We start from the raw sequence: 22,517 nt of genomic DNA, 5'->3' as shown, positions 1-22,517 counted from the left end.
CCTGAACTACCGTAATGCAATGGGTGGGGGGAGAACAGGGGTGATAAGAAGTTTGAAGGCCTTTCCTTTAGTCTTTGGTGCTTCTTTTTCCAAAATGCCAGTTAAGCACAGCCACTAATTGGTCTACATTCTTTCTTTAGATAAATGCAAAGAAATTTGCTAGGAAAGTACCTATACAGACTGATTAACCACTGAAAAAAGACAAGCTGCTTTAGTAGTCTTGTGCAGACAAACACACAATGCAGTGTGGAAGAGATACAGGGCTGCCCTTACTGGCCCTGTTGAAGAACTCAAAGCACCAATGTAATCTTGAGCAGCTGCATAAGCCACATACAGTGCGCACGCCTCTGCATTCAAGGTCTGATTATGTTAAGGCTGGTTGCGGGGGGGGGGATTCCATTCCTTCCCCTGCTTGCAGTGCCGGATTTACGTATAAGCTAAACAAGCTATAGCTTAGGGCCCCACTCTCTTGGGGCCCCCAAAAAAATTTAAACGAAAAAAAAACTGGATGTACATTTCCAAAATATAAGATAAAAAACATAAAATAAAACCTACATACAGCAGCAGTGTTTTGTGTTGTGTAGGCTCCTATGATGTAAGTAATGGGCCCCGCCTGCTAGCCTGCGTAAATATTGTTTTTGACAAAGGACAGCTGGACATATAAAGGGCCCCATTACCTTCAATAGCTTAGGGCCTCATCAAACCTAAATCCTGCCCTGCCTGCCTGTGTGAATTTCTTCACATTTAAGTATCAGGGCTACCAAGTCCAAGTCAAACCACTGGTTCATCTACCTCACTGTCTTCTGCTCTAACTAGAAGCAGCTCTCCAAAGTCTCTCTCAGCCCTTTAACTAAAGATGCTAAGAAGATAAGATATAATATACAGGATATTCTGAATACAAAAACAAGTGCTCAACCACTAAACCATAATCCTTTTTCCAATAAAAAAGTCAGAGTGTATACCACTTAATAATCACTTATTAGTCAATACTAGAACCAGATTTAACGTTAACCAGAGTTGTAAGCCAAAAATAAGATTGGTACAAATGTCTAAGGGAATAATTGGTTACTAAACAAAAACACACAAGTTTCCAAAATAAGCAAAACAAAAAAGAAATGAAGGTGAGAGAGTTAAAACACTGTTTAGCGATTCATTGGACAATGAAGAAAACTGACAGGAAGAAAATTGATTCAATTGAAATGTGGTGTTGGAGGAGAGTTTTACAGATAATGTGGACTGCCAAAAAGACAAATAAGCGGGTTCTAGATCAAGCCAAGCCTGAACTCTCCCTAGAAGCTCAAATGACTAAACTGAGGCTATTGTACTTTGGTCACATCATGAGAAGACAACAGTCACTGGAAAAGACAATAACGCTAGGAAAAGTTGAAGGCAGCAGGAAAAGAGGAAGACCCAGCATGAGATGGATTGACTCAATCAAGTAAGCCATGGCCCTCAGTTCGCAAAACCTGAGGAAGGCTGTTATAGGACAGACAGGACATTTTGGGGGACATTAATTCATAGAGTGGCCTTAAGTCAAAAGTGACTTGACAGCACTTAACACACACAGTGTGATTTATCAGCACCGCAACATGTAAAATGGTACTGTAACACAATGACATTTCATCTCAGAAGACCCTACATACATGGTTAAATTACCATCATATTTATTAATTCTTATTATATAAACATATATAAACTTCTGCAGGCAAGTCTCCTAAATACTTAAGACAATGCCTATAACCATAATACAATGCCTAGCGTTGAAGAGAACAAGAGTCTCTACTGAAGAAAAAGAGAGGGTAGGGTTTCCATGCAGACCCCCAAAAAGGCTATGCAGGGAACCATGGACCTGTATGGACAAAAACCATGTAGGATGAGGGCGTCTGACAGGGCTGCAGAAAGAAGGGGAACTGAGTGAGATTGAGAGAAAACACCACACTTAACTGAGGCTGGCAACTATTATAGTTAATACTTGTATTACCCTTTGTTCTTCAATTGCACTCTATGTGTGAATTTCATTTCTTCATGCTGATAGTGGTTTATTTGTTTTAATATAAAATGTTAGAAACATCAAACCATTTAAAAACAACTCAAATGCCTGTAGGTTTCCAACTGTGTTTTCACTCACCTTTGTTCTATTTACGCTACTTAAAACTGCAAATCCACTAAGCACTGTGTTCTATATCACTGACAACCTAAACCGTCTGACTTGAATGCTTCTGGCACAGAAGACTGAAATGGCTCCTGAATGATTCTCTGCCACAGTCAGGGAACAGTTCCCCAGGTGCCGAGATGCTCCATGCACATTGCACCGAAATCTGAACAACACAGAAAAGATTGCAATACCTACATACATTTTCTTCAGTGCATCTGACAAAGCAGGCTGAAACCTATGAAAGCTTACACAGCCAGAATAAGATGCTAGCCTTTAAAGCAGGGGTTCTCAACAAGGGGGGGAATTCCCCTGGGGAAGGGGAATTTTAGGGTTCCAGGGGGGAATTGGGACCACTATTCAGCAATGTGCATATTATTTGGAATGCACCTTTTGAGACTATTTCGAGAAGGGGGAATTATATTCTGAACAATGGTGAAAAGGGGGGGTGGAGCAAAAAAAAGGTGGACAACCTTTGCTTTAAAGCATACCAGACATCCTGTTTGAATACCCACCCTGACTTGGAAAATTTAAGACCTATAAAGCCCCAGTGATAATGCAGATATTAATGCAGTGATAACATGCAGATATTAATGCAGTGATAACATCGTAAGCTACTTGGGGTTCCCTCAGGGGAGAAACATGGGGTATAAGTGAAATAAATAAATAAACTATATTTTCCTCATCTCCACAATGGGCCTCCCAATTTCTGACATCCCCACCCTTCTTGTTATCCTGTTTTCAGTAGCTTATTCAACATGTCCGGTTTTGTTTTCCCCGGAGAAAGAAAGAAACCAATTGCCATGCCAACGGCCAACAAACGTCCCAGCGCCAACGGGGCACACAAGCATCCAAACCATTCTCGCGCTCAGGAATAACTTCCCTGGGCAGGATAGCGAGAGGAGGCGGCACGAAACATCCCACCGTCAAGACCCGAACCCGGAAAGCCGAGCCCCTACCTACCTGCGCACCGGCCGGGCAGCAGAGGCCGCGGCTCCCCACAGCAAGCCCACAACGACGCTTCCTCCCAGCCGAGAAGAAGACGAGGCGGCTTCAAGGAGCCGCCCCCCCCCCTCCGCCCCTTTGTCTGACAGCTCAGCTCCCACGACCGCCGCCCTCTCCGCAGTCCTGCTCAGCCCATCCCCCCCTCTCTCGCCACCACCCCCCTTACCCGTGAGAGAGCCCCCGCTGAGGGAAAAGAGAGAAGCGTCGTCGCGGCAGAACGAGAAGGAAAAAGAGTCCGGGTGTGGTACTAGAAGAGCGCCTGCTCTCCCTCTTTCACCTCGCCCGGCAGCTGAAAGCGACGGCCATCTTGCCTCCTCCCTCTTCGCCTCGCCTCCCTGCCGGTCACGTGAGCCGCCAACCGCCCCAACGGCCCGCCAACCGCCGCCGCGAGGAGCCGAACCCTGGGCAGCTCCCGCCCCGCGCCTGCGCAGAACAGCAACGGCGAGGCCTGGAGGGGAAGCAGTCTTCTCCTCCTCCTCCCCCCCAACAAAAAAGAGGCAAGGGCTGCTTGCAATCTGGCTCCTGGCCACTGGAAAGTCGGTACAGAAGGGCGTGTCCTCTCTTAAAGGCCAGGGTAAGGTTCATGGCTCCACCATCAGCCAAAAGGGAGACTGCAGCCAAGGAATCAGAAGGAGGTTGAGACTGGGAAGGGCAGCCATTGTAATGCCCAGATATAAGGGCTGGTTTAGAACACTGTGTATTCATACACGCACACATGGAAGCTGTGGGAAGTTGGCATCCGGGAGCCATGAACCAACAAATCATGCTCTCTGTGCTTGGTACGGCCTTTCACCAGCAGAGAGTTCTGAATTACCTTCATCCTTAGGAATGTGTTTTCTACTTCCAAGATTACAAGACCTACTTCCAAGATCACTTGCTTAGAGACGCCTTCGGGCAATATGTATAGGCTATGCTAATTAGAATGGAGTAGACACCTAATGTGCATTGGTGCTTTTGTGTATCAATCTGCTTGTTAGCAGCCATGGGCCTGCCCCATGCGAATGCATAAATGATACTGACTTTCCTTTTTTTCTCGGGTGAGTAACTCTGCATCTTATTTGTGGGTTATTTCACCCCCAGGTCTGTGTTTAGCTAAATAAAGAACTGTTGCTCTTTTTAACCTCCTCCTAGTTGTCTTCATTGGACTCTATAAGACAACATGGCACTTCACCATGAAGGAGCTAGAAAAGCTTTTGAAGTGTAAGGATGTGTCACTGGCAACCAAGACTACATTAATTCATGCCATCATATTCCCTATTACTATGTATGGGTGTGAAAGCTGGACAGTGAAGAAAGCTGATAGGAAGAAAATAGATTCCTTTGAAATGTGGTGTTGGAGGAGAGTGTTACGGATTCTGTGGACTGCCAAAAAAAACAAATCAGTGGGTTATGGATCAAATCAAGCCTGGACTGACCCTAGAAGCTAAAATGACTAAACTGAGGCTGTCGTATTTTGGTCACGTCATGAGACGACAAGAGTCACTGGAAAAGACAGTCATGCTAGGAAAAGTTGAGGGCAGCAGGAAAAGAGGAAGACCCAACAAGAGATGGACTGACTCAATAAAGGAGCCACAGCCTTCAGTTTGCAAGATCTGAGCAAGGCTGTCGAAGATAGGACATTTTGGAGGACTTTAATTCATAGGGTCGCCATGAGCTGGAAGCGACTTGACGGCACTTAACACACACACAAGGTTAATGAATGGTAGGGAAGAGTCTGGTTCAGGGAAAGAGTATATACACAGACCTAATTATACCCGTCTGCGAGCCATGACTCACGTGTACAGTTAGCTGTGGGCTGCCTTCTTCACGGAACCGCTCTGCAGGGGAACAAACACACCCAGGGAGGGGCTGTGGCTCAGTGGCAGAGCATCTGCTTGGTGTGCAGACAGTCCCAGGTTCAGTCCCCCACATCTCCAGTTAGACTAGGCGAGTAGGTGATGTGAAAGACCCCTGCCTGAGACCCTGGAGAGCCGCTGCCGGTCTGAGTAGACAATACTGACTTCGATGGACCCAGGGACTGATTCAGCTTCATGTGTTCCTGTGTCCAGTGGGTTACCAACGGGCCTGGAGAAAATGGCCACCCCTTTAATAGAGGCGTGATGTGTGGAAATGGGCAGTTGAAGCTTTTCCTGGCATGGAGGGAAATAACATCCCACAAGCATCTATTAAAGGAACGGGGCTTTTTTTTCCCCTCCAGGCAGTTGGAAACCCTAATTGATGAATGCTGTTGGAGTAGTTAGATTTTCCTTCTGCTCTAAATTGCGAACTCTGAATCTAGGAGGACACAAGGGACAGTGCTTCTGAACTTGGGACATAACAAGAAAGCTGTTGGTACGAACTATAATTAAGAAGCCAAACCATGGCTTAAAATCCTAGCTGGGTATGTATCCACTAAGGCACAGTTTATAGAGCAGCCTGTATCTGAATAGGCTATAGTTCAACATGGCATTTCATTGTAGCCAGTAAAATTTGCTGTAATCTCTTACAGGTTTCTGCCTTTTTTTAGTAATCCTAACACATTAAAATCTAAGGAAGCCAGTTATGAGCCTCATGATTTTTCAATCAATCGCTGGGAAATAGCTTCAAAAATTGTGAGAGCCACTAGGTTTCTATGACAACTATGCCCTGTTGATTTAGAAATGAGCATTACAATCAGTCTAGTTTTGTTGAGTGCGAAGAGAAAAGTCACATGACCTCATTTCCCAGCTCTTCCCCCCCCCCATTCCTTTGTAAGGCTGTTTGCTCAAGTCATACCCAGTTTTGCATGCCTTTCATTGCATGGGTTTTTCAGAGTGTCACATTTTATGACAACACTGCTTTCAGTTTCCCTTTCCTACTTCTGTATCAGGTTCAGAGCTGGGGTTGTTTATCAAAAAGTGGGGAAAGACTTGGCCTTGGAAACATCTGAAAGATTAGCTCGCTTTGTTTATAAACAAGCCCTTCAATCTACTAGTGTGCCCTTTGTCAGATACTGAAATATATTGAACAGTACCAAAGGGCAGTTTGAATTTTTAACAGGAATCACATCAATAGAAACCTCACCTTAAAGCGATACATCTTTACTTCTTGGATTAAGTTTTATAATGAAAGGAATTTATAGTGAAAATAACTATTTCAAACTAAAATGAAATAGACACACTTTTGTACTATCCCATGATAAAATGCTTTCATGTCAACACACTGGCGGGGAGGGTTAAGAGCAATGAGTATGAAATACAGTTTGGGAGGTTAGATAAACTTCAGCTGAAGGTCAGCAAATGAGAAGGTTAATTATTCGAGGAGTTTTTCACCTTGATTGAATAATACTGTGCCCTGATTTTTGAACCCCATTAACTCTCAAGTACTCTGTCAGATGTGAAGCATCGAAGTTGAACTTTACAGCATGTCTTATTAGAAAAGGCAGAACCTTTTAAGAGATGGAACTTTTTTGGGAGATTCCGACGCAGCAAGAACATGTCAAGACCAAATGCATAGCTGTTTATTCTACTGACAGTCCCCTTCTAGTTGATCGTATTCTATAGACCCCTTTCAACATTATATGAAGGGAAAGACCACCACATTTGATCATTAGGGGCTACCCTGACTCAAAATGTCTTGTGTATAACAGGTGAGGAAAGAAAATAATCATACTTCTTTCCATGAGGTGAAATATATTTTCTACCGATTTGTTTTGCCATTTCATATTTTAAAATTACACTTTAAAAGAGGATTCCACTAAGTTGGCCCATGTCTTTTGTTGATCTCAATATCCATGGAGACTCCAGGAGAAAGGCTGAAGGATATGCTAGACCACATTTTCAAATTAGATATGATTTTATATCACTCTCCATTGTTGAGCTGAAGTGTCCCATAGGTGTTACCTATGAGCAAGAAGGGAAAACACGGTGGCCATGAGGGATGGATTTCTGTTACCCCATGACTTCTCACAGGTCTCCCTTTTTCTCTCTCATAATTCCAGAACGCGGGGTCATCTGCTGAAACTGGAGGGTGAGAGATTCAAAACAGACAAAAGGATCTATTTCTGTACACCATGTGTAGTTAAATTGTGGAACTCCCTGCCTCAGGATGTGATGGCTGCCAACTTGGAAGGATTTAAGAGAGGAGTGGACATGTTCATGGAGGAGAGGGCTATCCACGGCTACTAGTCAAAATGGATACTAGTCATGAAGCATGCCTATTAGGTGCTGTGGAACACAGGAAGGATGGTGCTGCTGTCCTTGTCTTGTTTGTGGGCTTTGGAGGTACTTTTTTGGCCACCGTTTGAACAGACTGCTGGACTTGAAAGGCCTTGGTCAGATCCAGCATGGCTCTTCTTATGTCCCTCCCTATTTGACATTTCTCATTGCTGCACTCTAACGCCTATGAAAATGTCAATTTAAGAAATAGCTTCCTTTTAAGCATTCTTGATTGAAGTTGAATGCAGCTTCTTTCCAGGGCTTGTACCTAAGAGACCTCAGCCGTGCTGTCTCTTAGAAGCCGAGTTAGTCCCATTCCCTTGCATTACCGGAAGACAAGGCTCTTCTTACTGCAGCTAGCAAGATTCTCGCTGCCCTGGAAATCCAGCAAGTCACGTAATATATTTTTGAATTTGCAGATGAAACTGAATTAGACCCAAACTGACTTGAACACATCTATTCCTAAATTATTTATGTTATTTTTGTATTAAATATACTTGACTGGTCCCATTTGAACACCTTTCCTCTTCTGAACACTGCTCATTAAATGAATTGTAGCTTTATCTATTATACAAATATTAGTTTTAGAAGTTTTTTTTTCTCTCCCCTTTGGCAGTTCTTCTTCTCATTCAGGACCTTATAGTGTGTAAAAAATGCATTCCAGATTGTATCATAACAATCAGTTTGCAACATTAAATAGAAACCAAAATTCCAGATTTTTTTTAAACTACCGTTTAATCAGATTTGAAAGACACAAATTAGAAAAACATTTATAGGCAAGTTAAAAACACTTTTAAAACATAGCAGTATGCTACTGATGCGTAGCATTGCTGAGACAAAACTAGAAATAAGTAATTATTAAAATATCACATCACAGTGTAAACTAACACAGTGGTATCTTTAATTACCGTACACTAAGACCTAGGTTTTATGGATCTGTTGAAAAATAACAATTCTTTAAAAATATATATATATTGGAATAATAAAAATGAAATTCATAGACAAGGTCTTTATATTCTGAACCAGGGAAGGCAAAATTGAGGAAATACTGCAACTATCCACTTTTGAAGCATATTTTCCTCTCAAAAAGCAGATATTTGAGGGGGCAGGGAGTGTAACTACCACTGCATTGAGCTACCCTTTCATTATGTGACCAGGTAGGAAATAACTAAAATCCCATTCTTATATTGAATATTTTAATTTTTTTTCATAATCCTATATGCATCCATCCTGAAATTGGGTACTAGCTTTCCATTTAATACATATGGAAATCGTTCTCTCTCTAACTGAACTAGAATACACTTGAGGTTTGGTTTCAAGAATAACTATCTACTTACTACTGTATTTGTATGACACTTTTTGCCACTGTCAGACACACCCAAAGCATAGAAATAGTCAAGATAAATGAAGATGGAAAACGAGTATGCAGTGACAATATTAATTAAAAAAAAAGCTTTAAGAACTTGACACACACACATAAAAGGCAGAAAATAAAATGTGTAGGCAAATATTCTATGACCCCCTTCAAACCCAAAGTGTGGATGCACCTTTGATATGCATTTGCTACATGATGCTTTCAGATCGTTGCCTCGTACACAGCAGCTCAACTCATTGGTTTTAAGTGCAGTGGAAATTCAAGAGCCGAGACCTTAAATCAAGATGAGCCTGGAGTTTCTGACCATGGTGAAGTCAGCCAGACAGTTAACCCAGGAGCTGCTCTGTATAAGTGCCAAAAGTAATGCATGCATTACTATTTTTTAGCCTGGCAGGGCACTGAGGCTGAATTTTTATTCTGGTGGGTGGGCAGGGGAAAGGTTCCAGTGTTTTCAAGTGAGTCCAGGATTGAAGCCAGGTACAAGGCTGAAAGACTGTCTGCATTTGGGGTTTAAGAGCAACTAGCTGCCAGTGTCCGGGAGTATCAAAATCTCAACCAGCAGGAACTCTTCGCCTTGCTGCAGGACATTACACTGATGCTCAAACAGGCGGCGGCTCTAACGTGGGGACAACAGATGTGTGTAGAGAAAACTCTAAGATGTGTATTTCAAATCAAAGTGTAGCAATTTAATAGTGGAAAACAGAAAATGTTAACTTGGAAAGGTACGTTTGTTTGGTTAATATCAAGCTTTGTGTTGGAAAGCTAGGGTTGCCAGCTCCGGGTTGGGAAATACCAGGGGATTTTTGGGGCGGAGCCTGAGGAGGGTGGGGTTTGGAGAGGGGAGGGATTTCAATGCCATAGAGTCCAATTGCCAAAGCGGCCATTTTCTCCAGGGGAACTGATCTTTGTCACCTGGAGATCAGTTGTAATAGCGGGAGATCTCCAGCCACCACCTGGAGGTTGGCAACCCTATGGAAAGCCCAAGTGGAATGAGTTTTAATGTTTGAAAACATTTGCTAAAAAAATTTCCAAAATAAGATAAAAGCTACCAGAGTCAATTCGTATCATAGGAAAATTATTTTTACACCACTTTAAAATGGTGTCTCACATATTTGACTATACTGGGGAACAATCAGCTACCTTAGTAGTACTGTGAAACAAGTGCAATTTGCCATTGCTCCTACCAAAGAGCTGACAGCCTGGGTAACACTTTACTGGTATACCCTTAATGCTAGCTCTAGCCTACAGAAGGCAAAATCTACTTTCATGTACATAAGCTTAGAAGCATCCAAGAGATGAAAATCTCTACCATAAAACCATGTTACCTGCCATCAGTTCTGCATGACTTACTCCCAGGTAAGTGTACTTAAGATTGCGGCCTTAGTGCCATTGTTTTCAATGGGATTTAGACTCTGCTGGTTTTGGCTGGATTGGGGTCCTTACATAAAGGATGACTACTTTTAATTCTTTTTAAATTCAAGAAGAAATCTAATTCAATTATTATATTTTGCACGTAATTTTTCATCTGCTATAAAATTAAAAATAAGAAAGCCAGGGCCCAATGTATATAATAGCTATGCCAAATGGTTATTTGTATCAGAAAACATAATTTGGCACACAAAGTATGCTACAGTAAAAAAATGAAAACTTATAAGTGAATGTAAGATGATGCAACTATAAAATTTCATTCTAGAACAACATATAAGGGAGCAGAAAGACAATAATAGATTTTAAGGAAACTCCATTCTTTGCCACCTCTCCTATCCAGCGCATGGGGGACTATTTCTTGCCTCTTTCTCCCAGCCTGGAGGCCTTGTCTGGTACAAGGCCATATTTGAAAAACCAACCCTGTTCTTGCTGTTCCTTAGTGAGGGATACACACAAAAATGGAGCTGCTTTATACTGAATCAGACCGTTGGTCTACTGAAGTCAGTATTGTCTACTCTGACTGGCAGCATCTGTCCAGAGTCTCAGGTCTTCCACATCACCTACTACCGGATCCCTTTTAACTGAAGACGCCAGGGATTGAACCTGCAACCTTCTGCATACAGAGCAGATGTACTACCACTGAGGCACGCCCCCCCTTGGACAAGTATAGCCATGAACAAGAAATCAGGTGATATAGGTGGAAGAGCATTCTATCCTCATTCTTAACTTCCTAGTCCCGTTTACTACTTGCCTAGTGAATGGAGCAGGTTCAGATCACTGACTTGGGTAATGAATATATTAGTGTGGAGCATGAATGGCATTAGGAAAGGACTGGAACACTCCATCCCTTCTCCCTATCAATACATTTGACAGGCCTTCATCTAGACGTACATTAAAGCTAGAAATGTGAGTGATTACAACAGTCAGCTTTCAATGGTTGCCACCAACCACTGGGAACAAAAAGAAGGGCTGCGGCTTTGTAACCAATTGGAGAAGTGACTTTCCCAACCTAAACTTAAGAGCTGCACAGAATAAGGTGGGGGTTTAATTCCCACACTGCTGATTTCTGGGTGCGCCCCTTCATTCCCCCCCCCCGCCCCAAAAAGTGAACAGCTGCCTCTCATTCACTCTTAAATCAGGAAAAGAAAAGCACTCTATTTGGACACTTGTAGATGAGGCAAAATATGCTTCAGCTTTTGACATAGGTTATTCAGTTCATACCATTAAAAGAGGTGTGTGTATGTGTATTACAATTTTGTATGACACTGTCACTATTCAAGCCCCTTTCAATATGCACAGCTACCTGCTTTACCTCTTCTGCATTTTAACAATCTAATTAACATTTGTTAGCTTTCATAACAGCAATTGTCCCCAAATATCTAGTATATCAGTTAGTAGGATGTCCTGTTCTTATTCCTGATTCAAGAGTAGATCCATGAGTTTAAGATGTCTATTCTATATCCAGATACTTTGTTTTCTGTGAGACACCAACAAAGACCTAATCTTACCTTCTATGCTCATTTGAAGAAAAAAACCAGTCAGCAGCTTCACAGCAATTAAAGCACAAAATATTATCAGAAATAAAATTAATCTTATGGTTAAAATAATCACATCTGGATGTTCATTACTGCTGCTGTGGCATTCACCAAAAGTTAAAAAAAAAGTTATGCAGAATAAGCAAATGAAAAATTATAGCCCTTTAGTACTTCATTACTTTAGCAATACTCATATTCACAATAAAGTGACCAGTATTTATCATTTCCCTTGATAGACTTTTCAAAACAAAACTGGGAAAAAAAAAACAGAATGGTCAGTAATATTTTATCAAAAAGGTACAGTATGATCTCCGTATCCAAACTGCTGGCTTAGGGATATCTAAGCCACAAGCTTTCCAGTGTTACAGGCCATGTAATGTTGAAGATGAGCTACACAATACCTATTTAACAATTTCATCTTTTGTTTAATATAAACTGAGTTATAACCATAAAATAATCTGGCTATACTTATATCATAAGCACCTTCTTGCACTAATTCTTTACATCTCTGAAAAAGTTTCCAAGTGACTGTATCTTAAGGTCACCCCTTGCAAAATGGTTTGTACATAACAACAAGGAGGAATTTTATCGGAAGGGTGCAGCTCTGCTAGTGCCATCTTGTACCTAATGGCAAAGCTCACACATACCGAAAGAGCAAAATAAAATAAAACTAGACTATTTTGCTCTGGACAAAGGGTACGTTTTTCAAGTTCAGAAAATATTTGGGGGAGGGCTGTTTTGTAATGAGGATGTTTGTCAAACTTAAACTTCCTATAATTTAGCATTGGCAACATTTGCAATCCAGTATGATAATTTGATACCCTAAGCAAACCCTCCAAATACTGAGATGTTTATTGCAATTCCTTTTTTTTTGTAGATTCAGACACCAATGACTTTCTGCTTTCATTTTCCTATTTTGTCCTCCAGCACACAAAAAACCTACATTTTAACTATGCTTCCCATATTTAATAACATTAAAATTCCACTTAGAAACATTATTTCAATAGTTAGAGGGTTTAAGGCAAGGCATATGCTTGGGAAAAAATATTTTCCTGTTGTTACTCTGGATTGACACAATTTGTTCTTCACCCCCATCGGTGCCTTGGGATACAGAAAGTACATTCAGCAAAGGGCAAACCTAAGACCCAGTGGACATACACTGTAAGCCCTGAGTGCCCACTGAAATAATGGTAATTTGTTTTTCTATAAGGCGTGATCCACAGGAGCATGGCACAGGAGAGGTTAATTTGCTTTGTTTCCATTCTTACTAGTGTATTCAATATTCCCTAGGGATATAGTGTTTTTTAAACTAATAATCTTTTCAGACAAATACAAACCCCTTTAAAAGGTACTATAAATGGGTTCTGAAAATATAAAATATATCCAACATAGCATCCCCCAATCATTGTTTCATTGTTGTGTTTCTCCATGTGATTTCTCGTTTTTGATTGAAATTATTTGTTGTAGAATAATTGTTATGTCCCATAATGCTTTCTTCTTCTTGCTTTTTGGAACAAGAGTCCTGGATGCCTTCTTGCTCTTTACTTCCTTTCTGAGTTCTTTTCGTCGTAAATATCAAGAACACTACGATGCAGACAACGTGGAGGCAGAAATACCAGGAGCTGAACAAAGAAATAAAAATAAATATTAAGTCAATCTGATCTATAGCATTTTACACTAATGCTTAACATCTATTGTCGAAGGCTTTCACGGTCAGAGTTCATTGGTTCTTGTAGGTTATCCGGGCTGTGTGACCGTGGTCTTGGTATTTTCTTTCTTGACGTTTCGCCAGCAGCTGTGGCAGGCATCTTCAGAGGAGTAACACTGAAGGACATCTGAAGATGCCTGCCACAGCTGCTGGCGAAACGTCAGGAAAGAAAATACCAAGACCACGGTCACAAAGCCCGGATAACCTACAAGAACCAACTTAACATCTATCTTCAGAAATTCCTATCAAGGCTCTCTCTGCCCCAACTTCTCTCTTCCCCCCCCGTTCTGTAATTTTCCCTATAAAAATGTGGATTAGGATTTCTTTTTCATAGTATCTGAAGAAGTGACCTCTGACTCACAAAAGCGAATGTGGAATAAATGTGGTTAGTTTTTTAAGGTGCACTGAGGGAGTTTCACGATCTTTGAAGCTGCAAGGTAGGGACCTACAGGGATGAGAGGAAAGGTCAAGTTCCAGCAACACTGTCAGTATGAGAGCTGTTATAGACAGGAGCGGTCAAATCTCTTGCAAGTTAGAATCTGGCTTCTTTATTCCCCCCCTTCCCTGCAACAATGTGATCATTAAAAAGAGCAGAAATTTCTAGTGAACTCCTCTTTTTTTCTTTTTTTACTGTAAATCCATTCTTCACCTTAGTTTCACACATTTAATGAATTTCAGTACAAAAAGTAACTAAGGGGCCAGTTTATACCGTGTGTGCGCGTCCTGTGGGCTTTTGGCCTTATTCAGTCAGCACACAACTCTGAAGTACTAAGTAGGCTAGGGAAAATAACAGGCTATTTGTGTTAGAATGAAATGATTGGAAACAATGAGAAAGTACACAAAATCTTGAAGGGCATGAAAATTCTTCCCTCATGAACACCCGAGGACTTCTGCAGATACTGCCTGAATATTTTCCATTGTCTCTCCATAATTTTAAGAGCTGTTTGTTAAAACAATATCTGAGATTCTAAGGATACCTTGCCAGTGTGGTGTAGTGGTTAGAGTGCGCGACTAGGACCTGGGACGACTGGGTTCAAATCCCTTGCTCAGCCGTGGAAGCCTGTCAGGTGACCCTGGGCCCATCACAACCTCTCAGCCTAACCTACCCTCACAAGATGGTTGTTGGGATTAAGTGTAGGAGGGGGGAGCGATGTGAAAGGCTGCTTTGAGTCCCCAATCAGGGATAAGCGGGATATAAATAAATACATACATGCATAGTAAGATGTCTGATTCTTCATGAAGCACTAAGTATCTCCTGAAATCCCAAGCGTGTGAAATCTGACACTGATTACTTCTTCCTCAGTTGTCAGTGAACTAATCTACATAATGCATATGCCATAAACAAAAACTTGCCACTAGAATATTTTTTCTAAATGCTAATGAAGTGTCCACTTACCTATAGAATTTGATAGATGGTTTTACAGAGAGAAGTACAAATGGTACAACAGTATAACTTATTGCTACTTGAGTTGTCATCCACGTCATCATATCGTAACATAATTTAGTGGCTGGAGAATCAATGAAGTAGTGCCTAATGTTCTTCCTTATCTAAACATAGAAGTGATACACTTAAGTAGAACCTCAGCATCCTTACAATATGTAGCATCCTTACAGTGCTTACAGGAAACTACAATCTAGATAACAGCCAAAATGATCTTAACACCATGTTGCTCCAATATGTTTTCATAAGGAAGGATTCCATTTGCTGTAGATTTCACAGCACTGGATTTTCACAGCACTTCCTTTAGGAAGCTGAACTCTGTGTGTCTATGAGTAAGCCCTATTTCTTCTCTTTATACTTTCCCCATCAGACGTTTGACTACGTATTCTGTCAAGCTCAGATTGCTGGAGAAACTAAAGTCTCAAGCTTGTTTCCATCATTTTCTTTCTAATACAGATTGAAACCAATGAGGAACATCAGTCATTTGATCTTATGAAAGGCATTAGGAATAGGCTGAAACGATTCATGCTTGGTCCACTTCATGCTTCCTTTTACTCCCTGGAAACCCTGGCTGTAAAACAGCTTACCAAAAAAAGCTATCAGTCCTTGACTGAATAGATAAAAATCTGTGCACCTGCTCTCTGGTCCTCCACACTCCCATCTCCTGCCTGACCCAACCCTCCCAACATTTCCTCTCTTGTTACACCAGTCCCTGCAGCCTTCTCAGACGTCTTCCTTCCTGTACTCTCATCACAACATCCAATGAGACAGTTCTCTAACACTAACCATGGCCTGTTTTTAAGCTAATGGATGGATTGCTCTTACAAAACCATTTACTGTTTTTTTTATTACTTATCCGAAGTTTACAAAGCCAAAATGACATTTAAAAAAAACTGTGTTGAAAGATCTGCACTGGCTACCCATCAGTTTCTTGGCACAATTCAAAGTTCTAGTTCTTACTTTAAGTCCCTAAATGGCTTGGGGCCAGGGTACCCGAAGGACCATGCCCTCCCATACTATCCAGCCCATCAGTTAGGGTCTGCTTCTCAAGCCCTGCTCTCTGTGCCCCCGCCTTCAGAGGTGAGGCAGGTGGCGGCTAGAGACAGAGCACTGTCCGTGGTGGCACCTTGCCTTTGACATGTCCTCCCACTTGAAGCTCACCTGGCACCTACTTTACATTCCTTTAGGCACCAGACTAAAACACATCACTCTACTCAGGGATTTATCTTATCACCTTTTTAATGGTCTGCTCTGTTTTATGGATAGTTTTTATGCTGCTTGTGTATTTTTAATGGCTTGCAGTTTATACTCTGGTTTTTCATTGTAAGCCACCTTGACCAAGACTCTGAAGAAGCCACATAGAATATTCTGAATAAATAAATGTTTTGGTAATTCTTAGCTGCAAGTTTCAATGACTTGGACAAATCAATAACTTGCAGTTATTCACCTGTGCAAGACATTTCAAGATTGGTGCCTCTTGCCAAGCGCCACTTTGAAGTTTATAATGTGGCTTTGTATTTATACTATTCATAATCATCGAGAGCATACTTGCACTAGTACTTACAGTTCGTGCTGCAAGTGTCATTAGCACCCCCGTTAAGAACGTTAAATAATATCCTGGATATACCCCGTGCCAAATTGCTGACAAGATAAAAGTCTGTATTGTTGGACTGAAGGAGGCTCGTTCGTAACATACTCTAAAAGTTTAAGGGGAGGGAAGGAAAAGAAAGAAAATATGTTTAGGGTGTTGTTGTTTTTTTTACAAACAACCTACATAAAGTAATTCAATTTATATTTTACTTAAAGTTCCACACAGCAGCATCCATCCGTGGAGATCCACGCCACCGAATAACCCCCAACCCAAATCCTTTAAGAAACTTGACAGCCCAGCCTGGGAATTAATTTCCTTATAAGGTATGACATTATTTTTCCACAGAAGAAATGGTTAGCATATATGCTGAATGTACTCCACTGCTCTGAGTGCAAGTCTTCCAGGAGATAGCTTCTGGCCTTAAAGTGCGAGCAACTGGAAACTGATTATGCCCTTCTATGAGAAACTCCAAGATGGTCCCTCAAATGACCCACAGGCAGCATAGCAGGAGCCATTCTCTTTTAATGCTACCCATGTTTGGTCACCATGAACTAAAAGTTCCAGCCATTTTCTGAGGCATTCACCAGAGCAGGCAAAACAACTGTCTCAGAGGTCTTCGGCATCTTGAGATTGGCAGAACATCACAATGTTGTCCCCATAAAGTAGGGTCAAGAGAGATCGACACCAAAGAAACTACTAAAGCGCCAAACATAAGTTCATATAAAAAAGAGCAGCTAAACTATTCTTGTTCAGCACACAGTTAGGCAAGGTTGCTAGCCAGAGCAGAAATACCTCAGACCTGACTATCATCAGGCAAAATTTACTCTCCCACACTCCCTCAGAGAAGGCTAGCAAGAAAAAGGACATCACAGACTGTACCTTTTGAGCCAAAGCGCTGTCTGGATATTCCAGTTATCAAGAAACATCTTGAAACTTGTTGAAAACTGTAAAATTAAAAAAATCAATTTTATTTTCTGTAGAGCGGAAGTGATTTCCCCTGTACAGTTATTTATACCATACAATAAACCATATTAAGAAGTTATTAAATATATAGTGACAGGCAACTGATGAAGCATTCTTTTAGGATGGAAAAAAAAAGATTTTTGAGCTGCCCTGGCTGCGTTATTTCAAATTCTGCAGCTGCACAGTCCTCAATAGAGCCAGTAAGCTACACTTGCTGGCAGAGCACAGCTGGTTCACCCATGCACAGGGATTAGGCAGCCTTCTGAGACCGCACTAGTCAAAGGATGCTCCAACATGCCAGAAGCAGCTGTTGAGCTGGTTCTGCCAAAGACAGCTGCATACGTGTCCCCAGCACACATACCCATACCGAGAGTGCATCCAGCATAATATAGAACTTGGCCACTCACTCATTTCATTCAGGACGGCCCTTCCCCTCAATCCTTGCACCATACTGCCCACCCCCCAGCCTCTGGTGGCAGAACACAAACTTTCAGAGGGCCCGAGGCACAAAACCAGAACAAAAACCCAATTCGACATTAGGATTCCCCACCGCGACTCTGTAAGATTGCAGATGATGAAGGAGAGTTGGTTTTATATGCCGACTTTCTCTGCCGCTTAAGGAAGACCCAAACCGGCTTATAATCACCTTCCCTTCCCCTCCCCGCAACAGACTCCCTGTGAGGTAGGCGGGGCTGAGAGAGATACTGAGACAGTTACTGTTGGGGCTAAGAGGAAACACATTCTGTTAACTTCTGCCTCCTGATAGCTGTTCCGCTTCAGCCTCTGGAGTAGCAGGTGGTCTGAGAAGATGCTGATTCATCCACAGTTTAAGTCTCAGATACTGGTATACCCCGAATGGAAGCAGCTACACACTTTGCTGCCATTACTGGGGTGTAAATGTTTTGGCAAAAAGGAGGAGCCAACTTAGAGGAAGGGAAAGACTGTGATCCAAGCATGCCAAGGCACAGATAAATCATCTTTCTAGCACGTTGTGATCTTGCAATCCTCTGCTTTTCCTTCTTGGGAGTGCTGTTTTGGTTTTTTTTAGCCTCCCATCAAACCCCCTGAATTTTGAAGAGAGAACACCTCTGGATCTAGTCATGGCTTAGTTTGAGATGTATCCTGCTAGGGTTTATCCCTGAAGCCAGTTTTCAGTGCCAGGGTTGAATTGTGGCACACGTGAAGGAATTATACTAAATCCTGTGGGGGGAGGGGGTTACTTCAACAATTCAGAATACCAGTTGCCCCTTCAAGTATTTAATTTTGCAGCGGCAACTTCAGTTTTGTACCCCCTACCTCAAGGTATGTTACTTTTATTTAATTTATTTATCGATTTATGGCCTGCCCCCTATCCCCAGCCTAGGCTGGGCTCAGCGCAGCTAACATCATCAAAACAATCCCCAATTATTAATCAGTTAAATAATTAAAAACAGATGTTATATCAGAGGGCCATATACAAATGCTACATTTTTAATTTCCACAAACGTTTACAAAAGATCTGTGTACCAACCTCTATATGCAGAATTCTCAGATTTGATATCAAATCCCAATGTGAGACTCCATTTTTATCATAGCCTCTGAAACCAAACCCTGCTGCATTATTGATTGCGTCAGCTGCAAACACACACACACAAAGGAGGCAATTTGTTATACATAACTAGATACCAGGTTATTAACCATATAAAAGTTGCTTTGCGTTTTGGGGTTTTCTCCCAAAGGGAGGTTTGGAACAGTTCTTCACAACTTTTGATGAAAACAATTTCTTTGTCTCTTTACAATTATTGCCATTTCCTGAAACTGTAGCATTCACAAGACCCCAATTGACTCTTTAGCCATTGTAATCTGAGTACCACCTCCTAAATCCAGGCAACCTATACTGGGCATCGTTTCTTAAGATGCAATGCTATAAAAAATGAAATCCCTTAAAAAAACACAAAAGGATATTTTCCCCCTTCAGAGTTACAGAAATCTACTGCTATCAGCCTAAAAAGCTGCAAAAGTTAAGCTACCATATTAATGGACTCAAACAAGGTACATCTAAGTCCAGTGAAAAACACCAGGAAACTATTTGAGTTACTGAAGTGTCAGAGTGATGAGCAAAACAGGTTGTTAGCCATTTTGAAATTAACTGCATGTTAATTTACACTTTTCAACCCATTCCCCCTAAAACAATAATACATAAAATTATTGATTAGGTGTACAGAGATGCTAGCAATTTTTCAAAAAACAAAAACACAGGCATAGAACACAGAATATAAGAATTTTAAGCTAAACTATTAAACAGAATGGGCTGGACCTAAACCATGGAATGAAGTCCAAAGGTTTGACTCACAGAAACAATCCCTTCCACTCACAGTGGGTAGTGTTCCACTCAAGGAAGGTTTTCTGTAAAGTGGAAAAGCACATTTAGATCCAACTCCATTGTTTGGTTCTAGCCCAACATTTAACTAATTTTATGAAGCAATAATGCTATTATGATTAAAAGCAATAACAGCTGCTACTTAATGCCAAGCAGCATACAATCGCACGTAGCGTTTTAATGTTAAACTCAGGTAAACGGATTTGTTAGCAGCTGAATATCAATTTGTATCTGGTTCTTTATTAAAAACTTCACAGTAGTTTGCAAATGCTCTGACCTGGATGGCCCAGGCTAGCCTGATCTCGTCAGATCTCAGAAGCTAAGCAGGGTCAGCCCTGGTTAGTATTTGGATGGGAGACCACCAAGGAATACCAGTGTTGCTGTGCAGAGGAAGGCACTGGCAAACCACCTCTTGCCATGAAAACCCCAAAAAGGGGTCGCCATAAGTCGGCTGCGACTTGACGGCACTTTACACACACACAGTTTGCAAATAGTTCTCCCTCAACCCACAAGAGGGCACTGTCTCAAGCCTGGCCTTTAAATTAGGACAATATTATACAGTATGTACAAATACATGGTAAGAAACTTGCTTACCTAAAGTCCATGCAAAATAGTATTTGGGCCTGGCAGCCATAAGAGACAGGTACAGGTAGATAATCCTTGTAGGCAGTGATGCTGTAGTTCTGAAATGGTCGTCAATGTTGTACTCTACAGGCAACGTTTTGCTAAGAGTCATATGAAACAATAAGGATAGTCCACACACAACAAGTTTCTGCGCCACAGCTGTCTGAAACATGCAAACATGTTAGGCTTGGTGAGCATCTTTTAAAAATACAACTGCGAATGGAATTATTTAACAGTGTTCTTTTTTTTCATTCAGCCATCGCCGTTGCTCGCTCAAAATGGGTATTACACCCCAGCAGGACCTGACTAGCTTTCTAGTAGTCTAGTGGCAATCAAAATCCCTCAAGACTCCAAGGGGGAGACAGAAAACAACGTGCACCGGGTGGCCTCATATCAGGATGGTAGAAGTACCTCACTTTCCCACTTTTCATGGCTCCTAGTGACATATGAAAGAGTTTTGCGATTCTAGAAGCTTAAATTATGCATTCACATGTATATTGGAGCATTAGTTGTGGGCACACTGATTTCATGCATGCACCCCGCACCCACCTTCAGATATAGAGACAGCTCTCTCTTTCTCCATCCTGCTCTAAGCAATCCAATTTGAAGGTCCTGATCAGCATAAGAACATAAGAAAGGCCCTGCTGGATCAGACCAAGGCCCATCAAGTCCAGCAGTCTGTTCACACAGTGGCCAGCCAGGTGCCTCTAGGAAGTCCCCAAACAAGACAACTGCAGCAACACCATCCTGCCTGTGTTCCACTGCACCCAAAATAATAGGCATGCTCCTTTGATACTAGAGAGAATAGGTATGTAGCATGACTAGTATCGATTCTAACTAACAGCCATGAATACCCCTCTCCTCCATGAATATGCCCACTCCCCTCTTAAAGCCCTCCAAGCTGGCAGCCATCACCACATCCTGGGGCAGGGAGTTCCACAATTTAACTATGCATTGTGTGAAAAAATACTTCCTTTTATCTGTTTTGAATCTCTCACCCTCCAGCTTTAGCAGATGACCCCGTATTCTAGTATTATGGGAAAGGGAGAAAAACTTCTCCCTGTCCACTCTCTCCAAACCATGCATATTTTTATAGACCTCTATCATGTCTCCCCTCAGCCGCCTTCTTTCCAAGCTAAACAACCCTAAGTGTCTTAACCGCTCCCCATAGGACAGTTGCTCTAGTCCCCTAATCATTTTGGTTGCTCCTCTCTGCACCTTCACAAGCTCTGTAATATCCTTTTTTAGGTGTGGTGACCAGAACTGTACACAGTATTCCAAGTGTGGTCTCACCATAGATTTGTAGAAGAACAGTATGATATCAGCAGTTTTATTCTCTATTCCTCGTCTAATTATAGCCAGCATGGAATTTGCCTTTTTTACAGCAGCCGCACACTGGGTTGACATCTTCATTGAGCTATCCACTACCACCCCAAGATCCCTTTCTTGGTCTGTTGCTGCCAGCACAGATCCCATCAGTGTATATGTGAAGTTGGGATTTTTTGTCCCAATATGCATCACTTTACACTTACTCACATTGCATCTCATTTGCCATTTTAATGCCCATTCTTCCAGTATGCAGAGATCCTTCACAGTCCGATTTTGTTTTAACCACCCTAAATAATTTGGTGTCATCTGCAAACTAGGCTACTTCGCTGTTTAACCCCAACTCCAGGTCATTGATGAACAGGTTGAAAAGCTCCGGTCCCAACACAGATCCCTGAGGCAACCCACTGCTCACATCCCGCCATTGGGAGAACTGACCATTGATTCCTACTCTCTGCTTCCTATTTTTCAGCCAGCTCTCAATCCATAAGAGGACTTGTCCTCTTATCCCATTACTATGAAGTTTGCTTAGCAGTCTTTGGTGGGGGACTTTGTCAAAAGCTTTTTGGAAATCCAAATACACAATATCCAGAGGCTCATTCCTGTCCACATGCTTATTGACGCTTTCAAAAAACTCTAATAGGTTAGTGAGACAGGACCTACCCTTACAGAAGCCATGTTGGGTTTTGCCCAGCAGACCTTGCCCTTCTATACGCTTGACAATTCTATCTTTAATAATGCTTTCCACTAATTTACCCGGAACAGACGTTAAGCTAACTGGCCTGTAATTTCCTGGGTCCCCCCTGGAACCTTTTTTATAAATGGGTGTTACATT

At 41.8% G+C, this 22,517-nt stretch overlaps 1 protein-coding gene across 1 annotated transcript in view; it reads right to left on the bottom strand.

Annotated features, from left to right (window-relative positions):
- Window positions 1-12,615: 12,615 nt before the first annotated feature.
- Window positions 12,616-22,517, bottom strand: part of MBOAT2 (membrane bound O-acyltransferase domain containing 2) — a 101,427-nt gene continuing 91,525 nt past the window's right edge. Inside the window, exons 8-13 of the mRNA XM_056856366.1 lie at window positions 20,327-20,519; window positions 18,884-18,987; window positions 17,290-17,354; window positions 16,384-16,516; window positions 14,775-14,926; window positions 12,616-13,292 (exon numbers count right to left, since the gene is read on the bottom strand). Coding sequence (XP_056712344.1) covers window positions 13,073-13,292; window positions 14,775-14,926; window positions 16,384-16,516; window positions 17,290-17,354; window positions 18,884-18,987; window positions 20,327-20,519 — 867 coding nt within the window. The 3' untranslated portion in view covers window positions 12,616-13,072. The remainder of the gene's footprint in view (window positions 13,293-14,774; window positions 14,927-16,383; window positions 16,517-17,289; window positions 17,355-18,883; window positions 18,988-20,326; window positions 20,520-22,517) is intronic.

This window comes from Euleptes europaea, chromosome 10, assembly GCF_029931775.1.
Source record: "Euleptes europaea isolate rEulEur1 chromosome 10, rEulEur1.hap1, whole genome shotgun sequence".
In the NCBI taxonomy this organism is placed as follows: domain Eukaryota; kingdom Metazoa; phylum Chordata; class Lepidosauria; order Squamata; family Sphaerodactylidae; genus Euleptes; species Euleptes europaea.
The sequence above is the reverse complement of the archived record's forward strand: the minus strand, read 5'-3'. Positions and strand labels throughout refer to the sequence as shown.